Source organism: Myotis yumanensis, unplaced genomic scaffold, assembly GCF_028538775.1.
Source record: "Myotis yumanensis isolate MYYU_CA2020_CCGP unplaced genomic scaffold, mMyoYum1.0.hap1 SCAF_3, whole genome shotgun sequence".
Lineage (NCBI taxonomy): Eukaryota > Metazoa > Chordata > Mammalia > Chiroptera > Vespertilionidae > Myotis > Myotis yumanensis.
Window position 1 is genome coordinate 26,382,400 of NW_027223754.1, and position 25,695 is coordinate 26,408,094.

General features: G+C 42.0%; 1 protein-coding gene across 2 annotated transcripts; it reads left to right on the forward strand.

The window, feature by feature from the left end:
- Positions 1-7,544: 7,544 nt before the first annotated feature.
- Positions 7,545-23,169, forward strand: VDAC3 (voltage dependent anion channel 3). 2 transcript variants are annotated; one of them, XM_070408477.1, is made up of 9 exons: positions 7,545-7,692; positions 10,894-10,962; positions 11,984-12,033; positions 14,633-14,785; positions 16,877-16,929; positions 18,362-18,589; positions 20,046-20,196; positions 21,012-21,073; positions 22,641-23,169. In XM_070408477.1, the coding sequence occupies exons 2-9, from the start codon at positions 10,896-10,898 to the stop codon at positions 22,717-22,719; spliced, it is 843 nt and encodes a 280-aa protein (XP_070264578.1). In that variant the 5' UTR covers positions 7,545-7,692; positions 10,894-10,895; the 3' UTR covers positions 22,720-23,169. The 2 variants fall into 2 exon arrangements, with proteins under 2 accessions (XP_070264578.1, XP_070264577.1); XM_070408476.1 differs by having other exon boundaries at positions 7,573-7,692; positions 21,012-21,069.
- Positions 23,170-25,695: the final 2,526 nt, after the last annotated feature.

Sequence of the window (25,695 nt, forward strand, 5' to 3'; positions counted from 1 at the left end):
TGGGGCACTCTTCGTATTTGCCTTCGTCTGTTTGGGCTGCTCTAACAAAAATACCACAGACTTGGTGGCTTATAAACAACAGAATGTATTTCTCACAGTCCCAGATGCTAGAAGTCTGAGATCAGGGTACCCACATGGTCAGGTTCTGGGTCTGGTGAAGACCTGCTTCCTGGTTTATAAACAGCTGTCTTCTTGCTGTCTCCTCACCCAGTGGAAGGGGGAATGGAGGGCTCTGGAGTCCCTTTCATAAGGGCACTAATCCCATTCAAGGGGGCTCCACCCTTATGACCTAAGCACCTCCCAAAGGTCCCACCTCCTAAAACCATCACACTGGGAGTTAGGTTTCAACGTATGAATTCAGGAGGACATGAACATTCAGACCATAGCAATTGCTGACATATTCATGTTACACAAAACACAGGGGGTGGGGGTGGGAGTGTGACAACAGATGATGCTATGAAAAGGCAAGAAAGGATTTAAAAAGCAGCAGCCATGTCTCAATACATAATAGTTGGAAAACAGCACTGTCTTCGTTGGTCAGTGAAAGAGTCGGTGAGAAGAGGACATGCGTGTACTTGAGTGGACTTGTGTCAGCACAGTTCTTTGACTGTGATCTCCTTCCACTGATTCCACTGTGTATACAGCAGTATTCCACGGGGCATATATGTAAAATGCTGGTGTTTCTTTTTTAAAAAAGGAATTATGTTTATGTTTCTAGAGCAGTTTACAAATGACTCTTTGAGAGCCTTTCAGCTTTTTGGTTCTATGAAATTCTCTCATATGAAGCAACAACTTGGAAAGCAAGGTATTTTCACAGAGTTCACTTTGCTTTATTCTTTTCACTAAGTGTAATTTAATAGTAAATCCAGTGCAGGGAGGTTGAGGGCATTGGAAGGAGGACAGAAACCTGTAAAATTGAGTGGGACCCTATCTCTATTCTTCTTTTCCATTAAGTGCATTGTCTTCCTTTTACAGCTTTAGTTCCCATATTCTTTTTCATCATGTCTTTCTCTTTCACCTCATTTCCCTTCATTATCTTATTTCCTCCTCTCTTTGCAGACCCTCAACTAACCCCACTTTTTCTTTCTCATTTTCCTTAATCCAAACGTCCTGTCCAATTTCATGGTGTTCTGGTGGCATTCAGAGCCTGAATGGCATGGTGAGCTGATGGTCAGGTTTGTCTCAGTCACCAGGGGTAAGCTGGGCAGTGACCTCTACCATGTAGTTTTGTGATCCGAAATGTCTCCTAGGACCAGTCCTGGGCCTTTCTGTATGACTTTGGGGTCACTGAGTGGGCATGAATGGGTGACCCACATACTCCAGGAAGCCTGTTTCAGGAAAGGAGCAAGCCAAGGGGAATCCTCCTGGCCTGCAGCCTCTTCTCCAGCACAAAACAAGCTCCACCCTCTTTTGGTCTGAACCCTAAGATGCAGACCAAACTGGCTCTGACTCTTTTCCCTCAAGAGTAGAGGTTAAATCCCATGGCATTAGGAGACACCAGTCCTGCCTAGATCCCAGGTATGAAGAAGAAAAATTTTAAAAATGAATGACCCTGGTGACTATAGTTAGCAACACTGTACTGTGTACTTGAAAGTTGCTATGAGAGTGGAGCTTTAGTGTTCTCACCATAACAACAAAATGGTAATTATGTGAGTTAAAGGATATGATAACTAACCTTATTGTGGTAAACATTTTATGATACACAGGCTTGTCAAATCTCACAGTGTACACCTTAAATTTGCATAATGTTAGATGTCAATTATCTATCTATCTATCTATATATCTATAAAAGGCTGATGTGCAAAGTGTCCCCTCGGGAGTTTGATTGGGAAACCAGGAGTTTGATCGCTTGCTATGACATGCACTGACCACCAGGGGGCAGCGCAGAATGAAGGAAGCGCCCCGGCCAGCAGCCTTAAGGCCCCGATCGGCCCTGATTGCTGGCCAGGCCTAGGGACCCTACTTATGCATGAATTTCATGCACTGGGTCTCTAGTATGTCAATAGTCCTGGGGGACGCGGGAAGAATAGGTACCCATGAGCTCTGGAATCCCCTACTGAGGGGAGACACTGCTTGCCTTGAATTTCCCTGGAGTATTCTCCAGGGTGTGGGGTCCACCTAGTTGTTGTTTTCCCCCTCCCCTCTTCCCCCTATTTTAGAGCTACCACAGCCTCTCCATATCTGTTCCAGCTGGGTCTTCCTCTGGTTAATCCATCAGACTCACTGGGTGTAACTGGCCTTCTCTGACCCAGGCTACTGCTCTGGGTATACACTAGTAATGGTCCAAGTTTCCTCAGAACTTTGGCCAAAGAAAGTTATGTGTGGCTGGGCCCTCTGGTTGGGCCCCATTTGACCGGGAGTTTACCTCTGGGGATCTTCATTTTTGAAATGAAGACACTGAGGCTCAAGAGAGTTCAAGTAATTTGCCCAAGGTCACAAGGCTAGTTGCAGTCCTAGAATTTGAACGTAAATTTTCTGGTTCCAGCGTTTATTCCGTTCCCCTATAGCACACTATTCAGCTCACTAACCAACCAAAGTCCATTACTGAACATATCAACTTGCTTGAAACATAGTTATCTATTCACTGAGAAATAACATCACAGGGAATACTGCTGTTGCTATTTTCAAATTTACGTACAACTGTAGGAATAGCTCACCTTTTTTTCTTAAATTATCTTTTATGTAAATGTGATTACAGAGTTCCACTAGCAAGTGATGAAGATGAAACAATGTGAAGGTTTTTTCAGCCAGGATGTACCCTAATCTATATGTAGCACACTGACAAAATTGGTTTCCCCATTAAATCAACTTGTAAATATTTCCTACCCTTTTGGCACTCGACATAAGTCTTTGGTAGGGACTCACCACCCAATCCTATAGGGTTCAAAACTGTGTAGCAACCTTATAAAAAACTTGGATACGACTCTACTGAACAAGGGGAGGCCAGGGTGAGGGCTATGACTGGGGAATCCCAAGCCCAGTGTCCACCATCAGGTTTAGCCTTTCTTTTATCTTGTTTCCTTGCGCCCTCTTGTGGTCAGGAATGAGGGGAAGATTACGAAGGCCCATTGTAAACTCCAGGAGATTCTAGACTCAAGGCATTTCCCAAGTTTTGGTGGAAATTCCCCGTGGAACAAAAGTCTCCCTCTCATAAATCTTTGTACTTCCCCATCTTATAAAAGTGAGCTTGCCCAGCCAGCGTGACTCAGTGGTTGAGCGTTGACCTATGAACCAGGATGTCTGTGGTTCAATTCCCGGACAGGACACATGCCTGGGTTGTAGGCTAGATCCCCAGTAAGGGGCATGCAGGAGGCAGCCGATTAATGATTCTCTCTCATCATTGATGTTTCTATCTCTTTCTCCCTCTCCCTTCCTCTCTGAAATCAATGAAAACATATTTTTTAAAGTGAGCTTAATTTTCCTAATTATAAAAGAAACACATATTTCAAAACTTTAGAAACTGAAAAATACAGAAAAGTATGAAGAAAATAAAAATAACAAATACTCTGACCTGGCAGAAGTAGTAACTGTAAATTTTGTTACATATTCACAATTATTTACTAGTATATGCAAATATATATATACATATAGATCACATTTATTTGTTTAACATACACTATAACTAATCTATCACTAGCTCCTGAACAAGCCATTACTAATGCCTACATCTCTCGTGTGCACCTCTGCCCAATCCTTCTGTCTGAGGTTAACACTGGTGTTTACAGTTATAATTCCCTTGCTTCTTCTCAAAAGTAAAATTAATATACACACAGGCGGAATTACACTGTACTTATAGTTTCCTCCCTTTTCCCCCCACTGAGCCTTACCCCAGATCATCAAATATATCAGAATACATGGCTGTAACCAAAACTAAGAATATGGGTGTATTATAGTTTATTTAACGAACACTCTGACTGTTGGCCATGTAGGTTGTTTTAAATTTTTTGCTACTCTAAATCATTCAAGCTACTCAAGAAAAATATTTGCACAAATCTACAATTATTTCTTTGAGATGCATCCTTAGACATAGACTTTTGGGTTGTGATGTATGAAGTCTTTGATCACGCTGTTCCTCTGCACTGGAAGCCATTCCCCTCCTGACCACCTGGGTTATCCTGACATCACTTTTCGGAGGAGCCTTCAGCCTCCTCCCTATGCACAATTAGGTGTCTTCACTGCAGGGTCCCTGTGCTCTGCTGCCTTCTTGTAGAAGCACAGGGACATGGCTTATACTTCCTCTTCTTCAGAGATGCCTTCAGCCACTCAGTAACCAGGGGATCCTCACCCCCAGAAATTTTGGAATCCTCAAAAACAAGCAACTGGGCCCTTTCCAAGAAATAGGGAACGAACACCACTGGCTTCAGAATCTTAATTTCCCTTACACCTAGGGTAACTGAGCCACCAGCTCTTCACAGTGGGGTTTCTGTTCTGACTTGTGTTTTCATTTCTGAAGGTAAAAGTATACGAACCTTCGGAGATTTTCTCTCAAAGGGGCAGCATAGGCAGATCAGCAGGTTTTCTTGACTAGAGTAGGTGACCTGTATTGGGAGCTTGCTCACTAGGTGACACCACCTTCATGGGCATCTGGACCCACACGGCACTGACATATTGGGGTGTTTCCTCATACATCAGCTCTTAGCAGGTGCCTGCACATCATAAGCACTTAGCAAGTGTCTCACAAATGAAGGAGTCTAAAGTCCTTTCCCTGCTCCAAAATTCTGATCCTAGAGATTTTACAGGAGAGGAATGCCATGTTATTAGGATTTGGACTGAGAATGTACTTTCTACACTACCTAAGAGTTTAGGTCCCAGTGTAGGTAGGGAAACGAGAACTGGCTGTAGTTTTGAAGTGGCCAAGGCCAGAGGTTTGATATGGACATTGAGTGTTAACCTGGATCTTGTTGACAGGGCCAGAGGGGCAGGAAGCAAAGGAAGGATTCCCTCTGCAGTAGCTCTTTTCCTCAACAGTTTCTTTTATCACCTTCCTGCATCAGGTGTAGGGGAAGAGAGGAAGTCTCTCTGCACCACCTGGGATGGGTGGTGCCAGGTCCTTTCAGAAGAAAGGTCTTTAGATAGCAGAAGCCAAAGGAAGGAATGCCGCCAGATTCCCATGCAAAGTGTTCCTTACAGCCTTTAGTGGTTTGTTGTATCTGACAAAAGCCAGGTACATGCCGAAGTACAGGCTGAAGCCGTGGCTCTAATATTCATGTCTATACTAATAAAAGGGTAATATGCTAATTAGACTGGATAGACTGGACGTCTTCCGGACGTCATACTGAAGGTCCTTCCAGACAAAGCCAGGGCCTGAGCAGCACTGCCCAGGGTCTTGGGTGCCTGTGGCCAGCCAGAGGGAAGGAAGCCCGGGTCTTGGGTGCGGGGGCAGAGGCAAAGGGGGTTAGGGGCGATTAGGCAGGCAGACAAGCAGTTAGGGGTGATCAGGCAGGCAGGCAGAGTGGTTAGGGGTGATCAGGCAGGCAGGCAGGCAGGCGAGCAGTTAGGAGCCAGCGGTCCAGGATTGTGAGAGGGTGCAGGCCAGGCTGAGGGAACCCCCTCAGCCCCACCCCATGCACATATTTCATGCACCGGGCCTCTAGTATATGAATAAATAGGGTTTTGGTTGAATACCTTTTAAACTCTTATTGCATATTAATTTTCATCTGTGTAACATTTCCATATGCCAGGTAATTATGTGCTATGAATACATTATTTCATTTACTATCCACTACAATACTCTGAAGTAGATCTTATTCTGTTTCACAGATGTAGAAACTGAGGCATAGAGAGGTTGCTTGTCTAATACCACAGTTGGCAGATCTGAGATACAAGCCCAGCCTCTTTTGACTCCAAAGCTCATTTTATTTAGCCGACTGAGTCCTGCTTTGCTTATGACCTTCATCATATTCTGCCTCATTTTGCAGGCATTTGTCCAAGTTCTGCATTATGAGTCCTCTGGGAGCACTTACCTTACTTCTCTCTTATTAGCCGGAAATAGTGATATTTGCCATTGATTCAAGCAGCGACCTAGTCTGTGAACTGAACATCACAGGCTGTGTGTGCGGGTTCTCCTCAACTTATTTTGAAAATTTTAAACTTACAGGGAAGTTTCAAGAATAATGTAATGAACACTCATCTTCTACCTAGATTCACCAATGTTAACATTTTGTACATTTGCTTTTTTCTTTTTTTCTGACCATTTGAGTTAGTTGCAGATACATGCTGTTCCATTCCTAAATACTGTATCATGTATCTCCTAAAAAGAATGTCCTGTCTACATAACCAAGATGCAATACATGATTGCATTTCTAATATAGTCTACATTCAAATTTTCCCAATTGTCATGTTTCTCAATAGCTGCTCCCCACCCCAAGGTCCAATTTGAAATCACATTATTTTTAGTATCATATTTTTCATCTTTTATTTTTCTTGCTTTTAGAGAGAGAGGGATAGAGAGATAGAAACACCCATGGCTGCCTCTTGCTCCCCCTCCTGGGGATCCGGGGCAACCCAGGCATGTACCTTCGCCCCCCCCCCCCCTCGGCCCCCCCCACACACCCAGGAATCCATCAGGTGTCCTCTTCCTTCATGGGTCATGCTCAGCCACTGAGCCACACCGGCCGCGCCCATCTCCTTTAATCTAGAACAGTTCACTAGCCTTTTGCTTAATCTTTCATGAAATTTACATTTTTAAAGAGACTGGGCAGTTGTTTTGCAGAATGCCCCTCAATTTGAGTTTGTTTCCTCACGAATAGAGACAAGTCAAACACTTTTGGCAAGAATAATGATCGTTGGGTCGGTCCTCTGTGCACGCTATCAGGGAGCACGTGACGCCAGTCTTATTTCTTTGATGTGAAGGTACCCTTTTCTTTTTAGTAAGCAACCTTCGGGTGATACTTGGAAACATGAATGTCTTCAGCCATCCTGCATCCATTGATAATTTTTTTTTGCCTGAATCAATTATTGGTGGCTCCCAAGTGGTGATCTTCTATTTCTATAATTCCTTCTACATGTATTAGCTGGTATTCTTCTCTAAAGAGGTTTCCCTCCTCCACCTCTCTTTTGAATGATCATCTACCTACCGCTGCCTGCGTGATCTTGAGTACGTGACGTCACGTACACCCCTCAGGGCCCACGTTTTCTCATCCTTAAGGTGAGATGACCTATGGGTCACCTTCTTGACATTTACTCAGTCGGGGATTTTTCCATAAAGATGGGCAAGGCATCCGCCAGAGAAATGGCCGGGTTCTGGTGACGAGCCACCGCAGCCACCAGCGAAGAGTACCAGTAAAGTCTCCTCCGCCCGCCGCTGTGCGGCCGCTCCCATGGCAACAGTAACTGGTAACCTCCGGGCGTTCTCGCGAGAGCCAGCCCTCCAGCGACAAAGGTGCGATTCCCCCAGGCCTTGGACCTCCGCCCTGGCCACCTGCGCGCAGGGCCTGTCGCGCACGCGCACGCGCACGCGCACACACCGAGCCGGACAGTTGGTGGTGTTGGTTCGCCCCAGCTGTTCCTCTCGGCACGCAGCTCCGCGGCGCGCGACCCCGGAGTGACACCACGGCGCATACGCGGCGCGGGGGGAGGCGGGGGCGCGCAGGCGCCGCGGGGGAAGCGAGGCCGCGCAGGCGCGGACGGCGTTGGTTGAAGAAGACCTTCAGCGTTGCCCTGGCTGAGCAGAGACCTGCTCTCTAGGTGGAGGTGAGGGGAGCCGCGGCCGCGGGGCGTGCCGGGGGTCAGGGCGGTGGGTCGCCATGGCGCCGGGGACCCGACGGGAGGCGGGCCTAACGGAGGGCTCGGGAGGGAGAGCGCAGCCTAACGGGGCGCGGGCCCGGCTGGGCCGCGGAGGGCAAAAGGGGACCTTGCTGCCCTGGCCGCCTTGGGTGATGGAGCCGCTGCGCCGGCGGGGGCCGGCGGCGCTGCGAGCGCCGAGCCGCGACCTCTCCGACGCCTGGGGTGCCCGTGGGACTTTGTTTCCAGGCGTCAAGCCGGAAAGGAGGTTGGTTTCTAGGGAAGTTGGGTCCCCGAACCCCAAACCCCCTTCCCGCTCTCCAGCTTCCTCCCTGGACTTGTTACCCAGCATCATGGGAGCCCTTCCATCCTTACCGTCGCGGGGAGGATGCTGTGTGTGCAGCCTGGAAAGGAGACGCGAGGAACAGACGGGCGCTTCGCTGACCGTGTGGTCAGCTCCGGGGTAAAGCAGCAGCACCCAGGTCACGAACGCCCTCTCCTCCCGCGTCTGCACCGGATGCAACCTCGGCACCGTGTGCGCGTCTACAAGTAACAAGTGCATTCTGTAGCGCTAATAGAAATGGGCGATGACGGCTTTCGTTGCTCTCGAGTAACGTGAAGTCTCTTGTCTTCTCGATTTTCTGCTTGATCATACCAGTCGTACATTTCCCATCAGAAACCGTGGGCCCGAAGAAGTATGCTTGAGCTAGGGGCAGAACCGAGATCAGCTGGTAAACGAAATCAGCTGCACGACTTTCGCAAAACGCCAGGCAGTGGCTTTGGAAGAGAAGGCGGAATGCTGAAAAGTCGTGATGAGTCCCTAGATCAGCGGTTCTCAACCTGTGGGTCGCCAACCTGTGGGTCGCGACCCCTTTGGGGGTCGAAGGGGTCGCCTAAGACCATCGGAAAACACATATATAATTACATATTGTTTTTGTGATTAATCACTATGCTTTGATTATCTTCAATTTGTAACAATGAAAATACATCCTGCATATCAGATATTTACATTACGATTCATAACAGTAGCAAAATTACAGTTATGAAGTAGCAACGAAAATAATTTTATGGTTGGGGGACACCACAACATGAGGAACTGTATTAAAGGGTCGCGGCATTAGGAAGGTTGAGAACCACTGCCCTAGATGGATGTTTGTAAAAATTCAAGTGCACCTTTTCTTTTGTCAGGAGATGAAAAACCAGACTCTAAAGCCTTAACATTTCTATTTGAATGTATGGTGCCTGTTTTTTTTCTGTACTTACCTTTCCAAATTATAGTCTTCTGGCAAAATTTCAACAGATACCAGCATCAGTTGTGATCATAAAAAGTAATACCAGATTGCAATGTGTAAAATGTATAGAATCTATCATTTGAATACAAGGAACTGAACTGTAAAATAATTGCTCTTTAAGTGAACTCTGAAACCCTATGGCTTAGAAAAAAAGTTTTACTATGGAATGAGTCAGTACATTTATTATCCTGACCCTTTCATTTTTACTATACTCTTTCCTTGAAACAAAGTTTTATTATGGTATGAGACAGTACATTTGTCCTGACCCTTTCATCTTTACATACTCTTTCCTCCTAACTCTATGTGTATGTGTGTATTACACTGTTCCCTTAACATACAGTGGCTGTCGTATTTGACAGATTTAGGTTAAGGAACATTTTTTTTTTTTTAATATATTTTATTGATTTTTTACAGAGAGGAAGGGAGAGAGATAGAGAGTCAGAAACATCGATGAGAGAGAAACATCGATCAGCTGCCTCCTGCACATCTACTGGGGATGTGCCCGAAACCCCGGTACATGCCCTTGACCGGAATCGAACCTGGGACCCTTCAGTCCGCAGGCCGACGCTCTATCCACTGAGCCAAACCGGTTTCGGCAAGGAACAAATTTTTAATGAATTCACAATTAAGAAGTGCATCTTAAGTTTATATCACGTTCAGGTATGATGGCATAGGCAGAAACTTAACAGAAGGCTGGTTAAGACCTGGGCTGAATAAATACTGGTTTGAACGTGTAGGCATAGGGATTGCAAGGACCAGCTGGTGCTCTGGAATTTTCTGGTTTAGTATCTGGGGCTAATTGGGTTGCTTCAGGTGGTTGTACAGTTGGTTACACATGGTTTTTGAGACGGCTGCAGGAAAAGATTTCCCGTTACACAAAGGGCAAAGGAAGGGTATGTTCAGCAGTGTTGATAGAACTGAGCATTTCGATGTGAGTCTTGTTGGCGGCAGAAAGCTGGGTGAATACTAAGTCGGCAAGATAAAAAGTCAAGGCTCTTTGGGATTTAACTTGAGAGTACACCAATTTTTAATAAGGAGATTACTGCAAGTAGAATTATTCCTATTTCTGGTTCATGGGTAATATTTTAGCACTTTATATTAAGAAGAGCTTTGAGCCCTAACCTGTTTGGCTCAGTGGATAGAGGGTCCGGTTCGATTTTGGTCAAGGGCACATGCCTGGCTTGCAGGCTCCATCCCTAGTAAAGGGTGAGCAGGAGGCAGCCAATCAATGATTCTCTTTTCATTGCTGTTTCTCTCTCTCTCTCTCTCTCTCTCTCCCTCTCCCTCCCTCCCTCCCTCCCTCTCCTTTCCTCTCTGAAACCAATAAAAATATATTTTTTTTAAAAAAGAAGAGCTCTGAGAGGGCATATTCTGGATGATTGCATTTCAATTAATATGGTAATTCTTATTTTAAGAGCTTAATTTCAGAGTGGCAAAAATGTTAACCCTGAAGATTTTTAGTGCATCTGTTTAAGCTTACAGTTCCTTAACAAATTTATCTTGTCATCTTATACAGCTTTTTGGCTTTATAGGAGCCTCCGAGATGTTTTTCTAATGTAAATTTTCCTTTTTTTTTAAAGTAAAAAGTTAAATTAACACATTTCTCCTTTGGCCTGTGAGAAATTTCTTTTCTTTGAAATGCTATCAGAAGATGACCTCTGACTCTCCTGAAAAAAACCCTTTTATTTTTCAGTGTTCAGGAAAGCTTTTTTTAAAGGATCTGAATGCCTTCTCAGCTTTGCTGGCATTCGGGTGTAAGCATTAATGATGCAAAGGAAGAGAAAACGTGTACCTCTTCTCACAGCACTGTATAGTAGAAGGACTAAGTGTGAATAAATACTAAATGGATATTTTCATTGTTCCCATTTTTCTTTATAAGAGATGTGTAACACACCAACTTACTGTGACCTAGGAAAGGCTGCCAAGGATGTCTTCAACAAAGGATATGGTAAGTGTGCTATTGTAAATTTCCAATGTGGGGTAAATGTTAGTATTAAATGCTTATACCATGCTGGTAAAATGAGGTTAATCAACATTAATGTGTCTCACAAGATTTAAGGGGATAACTATTAACGTTGGTTATTAGACTTCATTCTTTCGAGGAGTCACACAAGTTTTAAAAACAATTGTTTAAAAATAAGACCAGCCCTAGCCGGTTTGGTTCAGTGGATAAAGCATTGGCCTGTGGACTGAAGGGTCCCAGGTTCGATTCCGGTCAAGAGCACATACCTCGATTGCAGGCTTCTCCCCGGCCCAGGTCCTGGTCGGGGCATGTGCAGGAGGCAACCATTCGATGTGTTTCTCTCACATCAGTATTTCTCTGTCTTTCCCTGTCTCTTCCATTCTCCCTAAAAATCAATGGGAAAATATCCTCAGGTGAGGATTAACAAAACAAACAAAATAAGACCAAATAATATAAATCTGTAATATGTATGCTTTCTGTGGCTACAATTAAAGCAGGGGATACATTTTTCCTTCTCTAAATAATGGCAGTGTTTTTGTAAGAGTGAAGTCCCAACTTTTAACATCTTCGGAGTAACATATATTCTTTGATCCAGTAGACATTTATTTTTAGTTTTTAAAGTTTAGTCTTTAAACTTTTAATTTTTTGTGTTGTACACATTTGATTTTTTTTATTAACTAGTAATGTTAATTATATATATTTTAAGCTTGTATATATATCTGCATAGTATTTTCTAATAATTTTAGTTCTCAGAATAGTACATATTTCATTCATTTATTTGTTCTTTAACTTATAGTTTTAAAATACGTCTTCATTATTTTGAGGGGTTTAAAAATTATGCTTAAGCTAGTTCATTATAATTGTTTCTTATGAAAGTCTCACCTAACGAGAATACTGTGTATTTTCCAAATGGAAGGGACTATGGACTATTTTCATAATTTCTGAGTTACAAAAACTGGAGTGAATGTTACATTTTGTACATTACTGTGTTTTTGTGTGTGTCTAGGGTTTGGCATGGTCAAAATAGATCTGAGAACCAAGTCATGTAGTGGAGTGGTAAGTACCTAATATATTTTCAATAAATGTATCCTCATGAACTGAAAGGAACCAGTTTCAAAATGACTGTTCAGTCTGGTTATGTGAAGCAGCATACTTTTGGCTCTCTGCTCTCTTCCCGACAGTTTTCTTCCACTCTCAGATTTCAGTGAGAATCCTCACTCAGCCACTTAAGCTCAGAAATAGTCAGGTTGAATTTTGTTTTTGTCATAACTAGACTATTCTTAAGTCTTACTCTCAGAAGGTATAGTGTGTGTGTATATATAGATTTGACTCATGCCATATTGTTATGAATCTTCATGAGTATGAGCACTGAAAACTTTCCTTTCATTGTATTGGGTTCATACAAGTTTTATCATCCTTTTATAAGAATAAATTAATTTTAGCCTCTGCTTCTTCATGATTAATTGAAGCAAATGTAGAAATAAAATGCACATAGAAATTAGTTTATAGTTTTTATTGATGATCATAGAGTCTTTTTTACTGGAAGTTAAGAATATAGTAAAAGATATATATGTGCATATTTTCAAAGCATCATTAACCAGAGCTTTTATTAAGTCTTAGCAACTAGATTACCTTTACATTCACCTCATTCTCTGATTTCTCCTAATTGGCCTCATCTTTTTTGGTATTACCTATTCAAACAGATGCAAAGTTTATTTCTAGGTATAATGATTTAATTAGAAGGGAAGAGGTATGTGGAATTCTTATGATACTTTGTCTCAGACTCTGTATAAACCTGGTTTGTCACTGTCATTCTTTCCCTGGATTTTCTAGTGGTGAGTAAATATATATGCAACTACACTATTAGGATGGGCACATTGTATATGGTTCTGTTAAAATAGAAATATAATACTCATTCAGAATTTGCTCAAGTAGGTTTATGTTGCAAAAACCATCAACTAAAAATGTTATCTCCCTTTCATGCTGCTGTGGTGTGGGAATATTCGTTCAGATGGTAAGAAAAACAGCATATGTGTGCTTATTTTTATGGTTGCTTTTGGTCTCTGGTACTGACTCATGATAAATTATATCCATTGCTCCAAATTTCTTACATTGCATCTTGATATTTTTATCATATGCCCTTTCTTTAACAGTAACATTTTAAGATTATTTTGTTGCTTTCTAGCATTTAATGTAGAGCTATGTGCATGTTATAAATGTGTTTTGCACTGTTTGAGCTAATTATGAAATTAGACTAAAACACGCTATTATGAGCTTGGAACTGAACTTAGAAAAATACTAGCCTTTCTTCTCTTTGAAATTCGTAACTGGTATTTTAGACTTGACAAAACTTTAAGAAATGATAAAAAAGAAAGGTAGACTGACTACTCTTTCTTTAAATATATATGCTATACTTTCAAGTTAATGAAAGGTAAGTGTAAAGAATAAAACACCGGGTAGTTGGATCTACTAAAAGAAAGTGCTGGCCACATTAAATAATTGTGTGAACTGTTAAACATGACTAGCTTTTTATCATTTTTTACTAAGGCCTTGCCCTAAATATGCAGCGTGATATTCTCTGCAAACTTTCTGTGTGGTGTTGATAAACAGATCAGAGTTTCCCAGTTGTTTCATCAGCCTAGAAACAGAGTTAGGGAGCAGGGTATTTGTTAAAGGGAGGATTCATGTTGCAGGCAGTGAAATATAACTGGTCAGGGTTGGCAGTATTTCAGAAATGTTCTTTAAAAACAGGGCCAATCAGATTGTTTTTTTCATGACAGTTCATAGATTGTCAGTGACAGGTGTTGACTGTTTGCTTCCCATAGAAGGATATCTATTTCTAATTGCATATTGTCATATGACTGAAATGATACCTAACTAGGGAGGAGGATCTATTTTAAGGTACTCATAATAGCTATTTGATAGAAAGCACTTTAAAGGTAGACAAGGGGAGAAGGAGGAATAAAGTATAACATTGCATTTTGTTATAGCAATTGGATAGACACTTTCAAATATTAAAATCGTTTATGCTGAAAGTTTTAATAGTTTTGTGGAAAAAAGTAGCAAAGTTTTCATAACAGGGTGAATGTACTAAATGCCACTGAACTGTACATTAAAACGTGGTTAACATAAATATTATATTAAGTTTATTTTATAACAATAAAAATAATTTTTTAAAAATTCGATAGAGTTCTGACCCTATTAAAAGGAGGAAGAGAGACTAGTGCTTCCACTGATTTGTGAATTATAAGGACTTTAAACTTAACTAATAGTTTAAATGATGATAGAAAACTGATCATCTTTTTCAGGCCATGAAAGTAAAATGTTTAAGATTCTGTATTTTTCTCATTTTTAGTAAAGTCATTTATTTTCAATTAAGATACTTTTTTTTAAAGGAGAGAATATACGATTTCCATTTACTAAGAGAATATATGAAATAAGAAATATCAATAAGAGAGATGGAGTAATGGAAAGATCTAAAACTGGTTAAAATATTTAGAGATTAGAAAGAAGGAAAGCAGGCAGTAAGTTGCTGTAGAGTAAGGGCTGTGGTAAATGTTAATTGTACTGGTGTCTACTGCATTGAACACTGCTTTCTGAAATGGTATTTTGCTATTTGATGAGCACCCTTTAAAGTTATTTTTTTATTGCTTAGGAATTTTCTACTTCTGGTCATGCTTATACTGACACAGGGAAAGCATCAGGCAACCTAGAGACAAAATATAAGATCTGTAACTATGGACTTACATTCACCCAAAAATGGAACACAGACAATACTCTTGGAACAGAAATCTCTTGGGAAAATAAGGTAAGAGAAAGCATTAGCAGATATTTGTATGTTAAATTTATCTTGCAGATAAGAAGATGAAAAAACCCCAAATGTAATCTAAATGAAATCCTACAACCTATCCAGGAGCCATATTTTTTCTCTGTTCATGGCCTTCTTTGGTATGTCTTATGTTTATAGAAAGTAGGGCTTTGTTTGCAAGTACATAATTATTACTCTACATCTTTATTCTGAACTGTTCTACTTATTCTGTTACACACCTAAGCCTCTCCTGGGTAGACCAAACTATTTGCAGTGATTTAGTTTTAATTTTGTTTTGTAATCATTGCAAAATTTGCTCCATAGAAAAATGTTTCTAAAATTCTATAATGTTTTCAAAGATAAATATATCAAATATTTGTCAAGGGCCTGCTATGTACAGGGCACTTTTTTTGAAGTTGTCTATATGTACATTACCCTATAAAAGTAATCTATATATATAAAAGCCTAAGCGACCGGTTGCTATGACATGCACTGACCATCAGGGGCCAGATGCTCAACACAGGAGCTGCCCCCCGGGTGGTCAGCGCATTCCCACAGTGGGAGTGCCGCTCAGCTGACTGACGGTCACCATACAACTGGCTCATGGCTGGCGATTGCAGCTGTGGTGCAGAGCGGCAGCGAGTCTACCGAGCTATGGCGGTGGTGGCAGGCACAGTGGGGCCGGGATGAGCAGGAAGCCGCCTGCCACTTCACGCACTACTACATCCCTCGGGATGTTGGACTGTCGGTTTCAGCTGATCCCTGCAGGCCATGCTGAGGGACCCCATTCATGCACTGGGCCTCTAATATACATATATATACATACACACACACACACACACACACACACACACATATATACATATATATATATATAAAATAATAAAAGCGTAATATGCAAATCGACCGAAAGGCTGAACAGCAGAACTACCATCTGAACAGCCACACTATGACACGCACTGGTGCTAGGCCAGCCAAGGCAGGTGCGATGCGATTGGTTGGGGTGCCCTGCCATCGCCCCAGAATCGCCCTGTAGAGGGAGGCCCAGGCCACTGGCCAGCGGGGCAATCAATTGGGGGAAGAAGGGGGTTGGCGGACATGGGCAGCTCCAGGCCAAGGTGGGTGTGGGTGGGGGAAGGGGCCAGCTGCCAGCAGCTAGAGGGAAGCCCAGGTCCCAGGTGCCAGCAGCCAGAGGGTAGCCTGGTGCTGGTAGCTGGAGGGAAGCCGGTGCCGGCAGCGGGGGGGAAGGAAGGCCAGCCTACCCTTGCAGTATATATACTAGAGGTCCGGTGCACAAAATTCGTGCACTTGGGGGGGGGTCTCTCAGCCCAGATTGCGAGAGGGCGCAGGTCAGGCCAGGGGACCCCACTGTTGCATGATAGGGGCTGGGGAGGGACTCAGGAGGTTGGCTAGCCAGGGAGGGACCGCGGGAAGGCTCCAGGGCATGTCCGGCCCGTCTCACTCAGTCCCAATCGGCCAGACCCCAGCAGCAAGCTAACCTACCAGTTGGAGCGTCTGCCTCCTGGTGGTCAGTGCATGTCATAGTTCCTGATTGACCAGTCGACTGTCTGCCCCTTGATGGTCATTGCACATCATAGAGCGGTTGAGCGGCCTTAGCATATCATTAGCATATTAAACTTTTATTGGTTGCATGGCCGATCGGAGGACTGGACTCAGCATATTAGGCTTTTATTATATAGGATATATATAGCTGAATGAAGTACTTAACTTGGCTTGTTAAATATCAGGCTGTCTTATTACTCTAATTTCAAGAGAGTATTTTGTTGTATTGGGACTTGGTTGTTTTTGTACTATGATCTTCATTACTGGCTGGAAGAGAATTTGACCTTTATATTTTAACCTGTTGTTTTGATGAGAGAATCATGATGAAGCCTGAGGTAAGGGTAAAGGGGTAACGGGACAAAGAAGGACGAAGAGGTAATTTATTAAATAATTTAATATTTGTCTTTAATGACTTCCTTTTTTTTTTGTTGTTAGAGAGGAAGTTAGAGAAAACTTTAGAATTGGTTTCTTGAGTCAAAATAAGAATTGAAAGTTACTAATTATTAATTTTAAATCTTTATTTTTCAGTTGGCTGAAGGGTTGAAACTGACTCTTGATACCACATTTGTACCGAACACAGGGTAATTATCCAAACCCCAGTTTTCTGAAATGTTTTTTAGCCTGAGGGGTTTTAAGTTCGAAATTGCAATAAAAAGTTTTGATGCTTCAGAGGTTGTTAGGAATATTAGAGACCTTGTGTATGCAGTAAAAAGAAAGAAAGACTCCCTTGAGGCAGGGTAAAATTGTTTTTTGAAAATTGAACAGATAAACAAAAATATACATCTAGTCCAAAGAGGCACATAATTGTAGAAAAAGTTTAGGAACTAGAAGGGTCTGACATTAGGTATTTCCTAAGCGATTCCAAAGATTCATGCACTGGGCCTCTTTGGACTAGATGTATATTATGGTATTTTATAAAATAATATGGTATTATGTTGAGAATTTCTTAAGAAAACAATGTAATCTGGATGTAAAACACTATAATGACTAGTTCTGCTATTGACTTGCTTTCTTAGCCTTAATAAATCCTCCCAACTTCCCGGCTTCAATTTCTTTATCTAAAAATGGGTTTGTGTTGTTCCTTATCTGCCTATCAAAAGAACAAAAGTGCAGAGTGGCATGTCTTAGCTGTATCAACAGGTGCGTCCTTCCTGCCACACACTTTAACTATCTTCAGGACTCATAGTCTCATAAGAGGCCTGATTGGAATGGAAAAGGATTATTAAGAACTAATTTCAGTATTACCCTTCAAAAATGCACACTTCTCTTCCATCTGTCTAACATTGTCTATGGAGAAAACACTGACCCTAAGGAAAATAAATGTGTTTACAAAAGGGCTGTACCCTTTAAGAAAAAAAAGTACACTTCTCTCCATGATAGGTTAGGTTATTAATTTGGAAGCTAAGTGTGTCGGGTGTTGTTACCTTTTGTACCATTTGGGCATTTGGAAATATTTAAAGAAATTTGGCTTCTACATATACATATAATTCAGATGATTAATTTGGTTCTGAAATATCTTACTCCTTTTTAAATTTTTTTATTATATTTTTTATTGGTTTCAGAGATGAAGGGAGAGGGAGAGAGAGATAGAAACATCAATGATGAGAGAGAATCACTGATCAGCTGCCTCCTGCACACCCCTTACTGGGGATTAAGCCTGCAACCCAGGCATGTGCCCATGACTGGAATTGAACCTGGGACCCTTCAGTTCCCGGGCTGACACTCTATCCACTGAGCCAAACCGGTTAGGGCCTTTTTATACATTTGTTCATGCCTTCAAGAAATTAATCATGAAATAACCCATCATTTGAACTTATACTAAGGAATAGGTAAAAATAGTATATATATATGTCTAATACTAACAAAATTATATTTTTTAAGCTAAGTAATTTGAAACATGTTTGCTGTATGTGTGCCATTTACCGCTGGGGGAGAGGGGATCTTACTGTAAAGATTCCTGAACAGTATCAGAAAGTCTTACTGTTCACATGTGTTGTGTTGTTTTTTTCACAGAAAGAAGAGTGGGAAGTTGAAGGCCTCCTACAAACGGGATTGTTTCAGTCTTGGCAGTAATGTGGATATAGATTTTTCTGGCCCAACCATCTATGGCTGGGCTGTACTAGGCTTTGAAGGTTGGCTTGCTGGCTATCAGATGAGTTTTGACACAGCCAAATCCAAACTGTCACAGAATAATTTTGCCCTGGGTTACAAGGCTGCAGACTTCCAGCTGCACACTCATGTGTGAGTGTTTATAATTTATTCCTCCCTTAGTGCCAGTACAGTCACCCAAAAAGTTGGTGGCCGTTAGCATGTTGAGAAGTGATGGTACTTGCATTTAGTGTGCCTTGGTGGACATCCAGCCTTGCTGCACTGTTTTCATAGTCAGCAAAACATTGCCACAGGTTAGTGCACTTGGTGCATTGTGCAGTGTTGCTGGCAGTTCCTGGCCTCTCAGCCTGCATCCATACTTGATGAAACTCTAGAATCTGTAGAAGCAGTGTTGGGATGGAGAGAGCCCAGGACATGGGTCAACTCCTGATACAAGGGGTCCTTAGGCGATGGTCCTTCCTCTGCTGCCTACTCAGCCTTGCAGTCTTCTAACACAGGTCTGTTTGGGTCATGAAGAACTGGAGCATTCCAGTCATTCTCTGGAGGTTTGCTGATACTCTTGGTCAGGAGCAGCAGATCCTCAAAGCGATTCTGGATTCACTTCTGTAGGCTGCACCCTATTGGTGAAATGAATTTGAACTTTTAAATTGTATTTTATGTCTTGGGCTACTAGGCACCACTGCTGCTATACCAGAAAGAGAAAGCAAGTGTTTTTGAAGTGTTGCATGTTTCCTCCACTAGATATTTTAATTCACTTATGATGACTAAAATAAAGTCAAGCAGTGGTATAGACAGTGGCATTAAGATTGATGAACAGTGTTTTCAAGAAAACCATGAAAACTCAGGGACTTATCTCTGGGATGCCTTGAAGCAATTTAGGTACTTCTTTGGAGCAGTATACCTTAGGTATTGTAGGGAGGGTGCTTTCTAACTGTAGGACACTTTATTTTATTTTATTTTATTATTTTTTTTATTGATTTCTTACAGAGAGGAAGGGAGAGGGATAGAGAGTTAAAAACATCGATCAGCTGCCTCCTTCACACCTCCTACTGGGGATGTGCCCGAAACCAAGGTACATGCCCTTGACCCGAATCGAACCTGGGACCTTTCAGTCCTCGGGCTGATGCTCTATCCACTGAGCCAAACCGGTTAGGGCAACTGTAGGACACTTTTAAATGAAATCCAGAATTGGCTTTATTCCCATACTTATACCACTGTATGTATTTTATGTGGGATTTTTGTTGAACTCAACTTTGAAGTTGATAGATTCTATGAACGTCAGAGAGACCTCTAGGTCATATTCACCTGAGGTGTCTGCCTTCGTATATAACTTAATTGTGACTAAAAAATTTATACCATAGAGGAGCCAAGTAAATGAACCAAGTGCTAACTACATTTTAATTAGGTGGTTAAATTACATAACTGGGTTTAGTTCCTTGTTTTGATTGGTAGTTATTTATGCTAGAAGTTTGCTGAAATCTATAGTTGCTAAATGACATCTTGGTTTAGAAAGTCTTTGAATTTGTTTCTATATCACAACTATGGTACAAACTAGATATTTTGACTTTTTCTTATACCATGAAAACAGGAATGATGGCACTGAATTTGGAGGGTCTATCTACCAGAAGGTTAATGAGAAGATTGAAACGTCAATAAACCTTGCTTGGACAGCTGGCAGTAACAACACCCGTTTTGGCATCGCTGCTAAATACAAGTTGGATTGTAGAACTTCTCTAGCTGTAAGAAAGTGCTACCAGATTGTGTCTACTCTTAGGGTTTCATCTAAGTTATTAAAATTGTGATATGGTTGTAGTTTGCATGTTCTGTATTAACTTTTATGAGCTAGTCATTGTGTAGTGAAAAGAGTATTATACCTGAAGTCAGAATATTGGGTTCTAGTCCTAGTTTATCCTATATTTGGCTGTTGTCTGACCTTCTCAAGTCATTTTCTCTCTTTGGCCTCAAAATTTCTTATCTGTAAATTCATGGGATTTGATTATTCCTATTGGTATTAGTAATTTTTATTAATAATAGCACTAATTGAGCTCTTAAATTTCAGGTACTGTGCTAAGGGCTTTACATGTATTATCTCATTTAATCCTCACAACTATAGGTGGTGAGTAGTAGCCTCATGCCTGTTTTACAGATGAGGGAACTGAGGCTTAGAGAGGTCAGGTAACTTGCCCAGGGTCACACAATAAGTGGCAGTGCCAAGATTTGAACCAGATCTGTCTCTTACCAGAGATCATGCTCTAACCAGAGGCTGTAAACTTGCATCTCAAAGAATTCAGTACACAGGGATATTTGCACGGTGTTTTAAAAAGATTTGCTTGAGGCCTTTATGCATGCATTTTCAAGGTCCCTGCTGTTGCTACCAGTTCTCTTAACTTCTTAGAAGGTTTATCTTTTTATTAATTAAATTTTTAGTTTCAGTCATTCTAGATTGGCCCTAAGGTGCTTTAGCTTTGGAAATCTGATGCATGAAGTGGTGGTTCTACTGGACTTATATATTATGAAATTGATTGTTTTCTCACTGTTTCTATCCTAATCTTAGGCTAAAGTAAATAACGCCAGCCTGATTGGACTGGGTTATACTCAGAGTCTTCGACCAGGTAAGTAAAATTAATAACAGTGGGGTTCAGGTAGGTGACAGAGGAATCTAATCTAATAAAAGACAAACATGCAAATTGACCATACCTTCGCTGTGCCTTAAGCCATGCCCACCAGCCAATCAGAGTGACTATATGCAAATTAACCCAACCAAGATGGCAGCTGGCAGCCACGGAGCTGGAGCAAGTGGGAGGCTTGGTTGCTTCAGTGATGGAGGAAGCCAAGTTTCCTGCCTGCCACGGCCAGCTCTGAGCTCCACTGAAGGCAACAAAGTTTCAATTATAGAAGATAAATAAACCCAGATACCTGCTTTCAGCCAGCCATGGCCACGGAGCTGGAGCAAGCAGGAGGCTTGGTTGCTCCAGTGATGGAGGAAGCCAAGCTTCCCGCCTGCCAGTCGGCTCTGAGCTCCACTGAAGGCAACAAAGTTTCAATTATAGAAGGTAAATAAATCCCAGAATAAAAAAAAAAGAAAAAAAGGAGAGGCTGGGAGCTTCTGTCACCAGGGGGTTTGGCCAGCCTGAAAACGGCCCTCAGCCCTTCACCCAGACTGGCCAGGCAACCCAGTGGGGACCCCCCCACCCTACAGGGGGTGTGACCAGCCTGCAAGCACCCATCAGCCCCTCACCCAGGCTGGCCAGGCACCCCAGCAGGACCCCCACCCTTATCTGGGACACCCTTCAGGGCAAACCAGCCAGCCCCCACCCATGCACCAGGCCTCTATCCTATATAATAAAAGGGTAATATGCAAACTGACCCTAACAGCAGAACGATTGGGAATGACTGGTCACTATGACACACACTGACCACCAGGGGGCAGGCGCTCAATGCAGGAGCTGCCCCCTGGTGGTCAGTGCACTCCCACAGGGGGAGCTCTGCTCAGCCACAAGCCAGGCTGATGGCTGCCAGTACAGCGGTGGTGGTGGGAGCCTCTCCCGCCTCAGCAGCGCTAAGGATGTCCGACTGCAGCTTAGGCCTGCTTCCCGCTGGCAAGTGGACATCCCCCGAGGGCTCCTGGGCTGCCAGAGGGATGTCTGATTGCCAGCTTAGGCCCGTTCTCCCGGGGAGCGGGCCTAAGCCAGCAGGTGGTCATCCCCCAAGGAGTCCCAGACTGCGAGAGGGCACAGGCTGGGCTGAGGGACCCCCCACCAAGTGCACAAATTTTTGTGCACCGGGCCTCTAGTAATGAAAATAACCTACAAAACAACCTATAATCACTATAGGCTGATTCAGACAATTTTGTAACATTTGATTGTTCATACAAAGTAAAACATCAAGTACTCTTGCTTAAAAAATTTCTAGCTATAACTTGGGCACTCTGGCTTATGAATTTGGTTGATCACTCATTCTTCTTAATCCTGAACTCCAATTAAAGTTTGCCATGATTATGCTTTGCTCATTACAGATCAGTTGATTATGGATAACCCTGTGTTGGGTTTAGTAATAGCTGCATGCTTAATGTCTCTTACACCCAGCCATAACCCATGCCATTAACTCCATCTGTTGTTTCTAGTAAATGCAGATCTGATTGTAATACTTGTCACAAATGATTGTTGTGTTCTCTTCTTCCTAGGAGTCAAACTGACCCTATCAGCTTTAATCGACGGAAAGAACTTCAATGCAGGAGGTCACAAGGTTGGGTTGGGATTTGAACTAGAAGCTTAATGCGGTTTTGAATAAAGCATCAGATTTCTCCCTGGAGGTGAAGAGAAATGAACCCACTATGTTTTGGCCTTAAAATTCTTCTCTGAAATTTCAAAAGTGTGAACTTTTTATTCTTCCAAAGAATGGTAATTCTCCCCACACTGAAGTCTAGAAATCGCAAGTCCATCCTAAGGGAGGTGCTTGACGGCATGCCTGGAAGTTGTCGTGTGTGTGCCACATTTCAGTTCAGTTCCGCAGTATTCTTTTACACGTGTTCCTCAGCGACAATGTAGTGTCACGTTACAAAGGAGATAACCTGACCTCCAGTTTGTACATCACGTCCTGCATGTCCCACACCACTTTTTCATGACCTTTTGATATATTGGTCTCTGTGCTGTAGTGGAATCTTTGGTTTTGCATCAGAGTAAAATAAAATAAACCCATCACATTTAACATAATCATTCATCTGATTTGCTAGTGGTGGTTTTCTTACATTTGGTGTGATTTGCTTTGGAAAATACTCTCATAGGTGGGATTTATGCCTGAAGTGGTATGTCTGAACTATCTATGCTGTTGCCTGTCCCTTCCACTTTAGTGTACCTCACTCTTACTACTACTCTGCACTCAGGCCGAGGAGTGGAACGGTGAGTTTTGTTCTGCTAGGCAGAAGCAGTTCTGTTGAGACACTGACTGCCTTTAGTTAGCGGTGTTACAGAGTAGAGTAGTATCAGGCTGGCCGTTTTGAGAAAGAGTGAGGGTGTGAGTGGTCAAAAGACCGGCAAAGGAAAGAGGACAGTTGGGGAGGAAGTACTGTAGGGAAGAAAGTGTGGTAGGAGGAGGCCAAAGCTGGAGGGGGAAACATCTGTGGCTCTTCCCAGGCTTCAGGAAAATAGTCTTGATTACTACGTCTAGAAAAATATTAAGTAAAGAATGGAATTTCCGGTTTAGGAAAAAAAATGAGTAGAGTATGATCACAACTTACGGGTAAGCCATCTTTCTAAAAGTAGAACTCCTTTTGAAAAATATTTTTAAAACATAGACTATATGCTGTTGTAACAATTTCAGTCAGTTTCCACATAAATAAAAGTGAAAATTGCCATTCCTTTCTTCAAACCCTATTTCTTCTACTAACAATTTGATATATATCCTTGCAGATATTTTTCAGTGGCTTTAGAGTTACTATATATACAATGTGAAAATGCATATTTTGTTTCACAATATACTTTTTAACATGGAGCCCTTTTTGTTTGTTTATATAGATCTGCCTCATGTTTTTTTATTTTATACTTTAGTATAAATGTGACATTATTTATTATTTAACTATTTCTTGTTTGTTGTATTCAGTTTTTTTGCTTTACAAACAGTGCTGCATTGACTATCTCTGTCCATTTACTTTTACCCACTTCTCTGAACATTTCCACGGCAGCATCACTGTTCTGTGAGGATGAAAATGACCCATGTCTGTGCTGCCCCAGGTGGTAGTCACTAGGCAGGCACACATGGCTGTTGAGCACTTGAAATGTAGCTAAGTCAGTGGAAGAACTCAATTTTAAATTCTATTTCATAATTCTCTGATTTTCCTGTTCAGATTCCTTACTTCAGTGGTTCTCGACCTGTGGGTCGCGACCCCTTTGGCAGTCGAACGACCCTTTCACAGGGGTCGCCTAAGACCATCCTGCATATCAGATACTTACATTACGATTCATAACAGTAGCAACATTACAGTTATGAAGTAGCAATGAAAATAATTTTATGGTTGGGGGTCACCACATGAGGAACTGTATTTAAAGGGCCAGAAGGTTGAGACCACTGTCTTACTTAGTTTCCCAATGAGTCATCTTAAAAACAATTACACCTGGTTGCTTTTTGAAAAGTTTCAGTGCTACAAGGATTTCCCCCTACCATAAAAGATTACTAGAACCCAAATTCCAACCACCTCTGCCTATGATACCAACCACATGATATAATTTTATTTCCTCACTGTTTTTGTGGGTTGAACCACCATTACAGGAGATAAAATACAACAGGAAAGGAAAAGGGAAAGAGGTAGGCAACATTCATTGTCTTGTTGACACCCTGCATCTAGTTAACTCTGTGTCTTACTGGATGAACTTTATATACAACATGGGAGTGGATGGGATGCTGAGATGGGCTGACCGGTGTTCCCTGTGGGATTTCTTTATGGTCTGGAGCAGAGAAGTGAGCCATGTGAGTTGGCAGCTAGCTGCTGTGTGTTAGAGGAGTGATGTTATGGGCCATTTCTCTTCCGTCTAGTGTTAAGGATAGGGGCTACAAATGATGAGGGCAGGAGTCATAAGGAAATAGAACAGTGGTTCTCAACCTTCCTAATGCCGCGACCCTTTAATACAGTTCCTCATGTTGTGGTGACCCCCAATCATAAAATTATTTTTGTTGCTACTTCATAACTGTAATTTTGCTACTGTTATGAATCGTAATGTAAATATCTGCTATGCAGGATGTATTTTCATTGTTACAAATTGAACATAATTAAAGCATAGTGATTAATCACAAAAACAATATGTAATTATATATGTGTTTTCCAATGGTCTTAGGCGACCCCTGTGAAAGGGTCGTTCGACCCCCAAAGGGGTCGCGACCCACAGGTTGAGAATCGCTGGAATAGAAGGAAACACTCGTGAGGTATACCTCTAGTTAATTTGTTATTTACCCGTTGAAGTTAGTTTTATTTATGGCCTGAATTAAATGAGAAGAAAATAGATTTGTGTTTTTTTCCCTTTCCTGTGCTATCCCTTTTACATTATTTGTTATTGCAGAGCTACAGAGCCAGATTTTTTTTTTACTGATACAGTAACCCACATATGAACATAGGTAGTTTAAATTCAGTGTTTATTCAGTAGTTTTGTTTAATTATATGGCTGACTAGTCTGTATCCTGAGTACCCTCATTATTGTGCGAGTCATTAGGTTGTAGGTTGTAACAACAACAACAAAAACCCACACGTT

Excerpts from the sequence above, each read along its gene's own strand:
- VDAC3 (XM_070408476.1), top strand. The coding sequence starts at position 10,896 with ATGTGTAACACACCAACTTACTGTGACCTAGGAAAGGCTGCCAAGGAT. Across the intron at positions 10,963-11,983 it reads TGTCTTCAACAAAGGATATG|GGTTTGGCATGGTCAAAATA; the intron begins GTAAGTGTGCTA and ends GTGTGTGTCTAG. Across the intron at positions 20,197-21,011 it reads ATTGTAGAACTTCTCTAGCT|GCTAAAGTAAATAACGCCAG; the intron begins GTAAGAAAGTGC and ends TCCTAATCTTAG.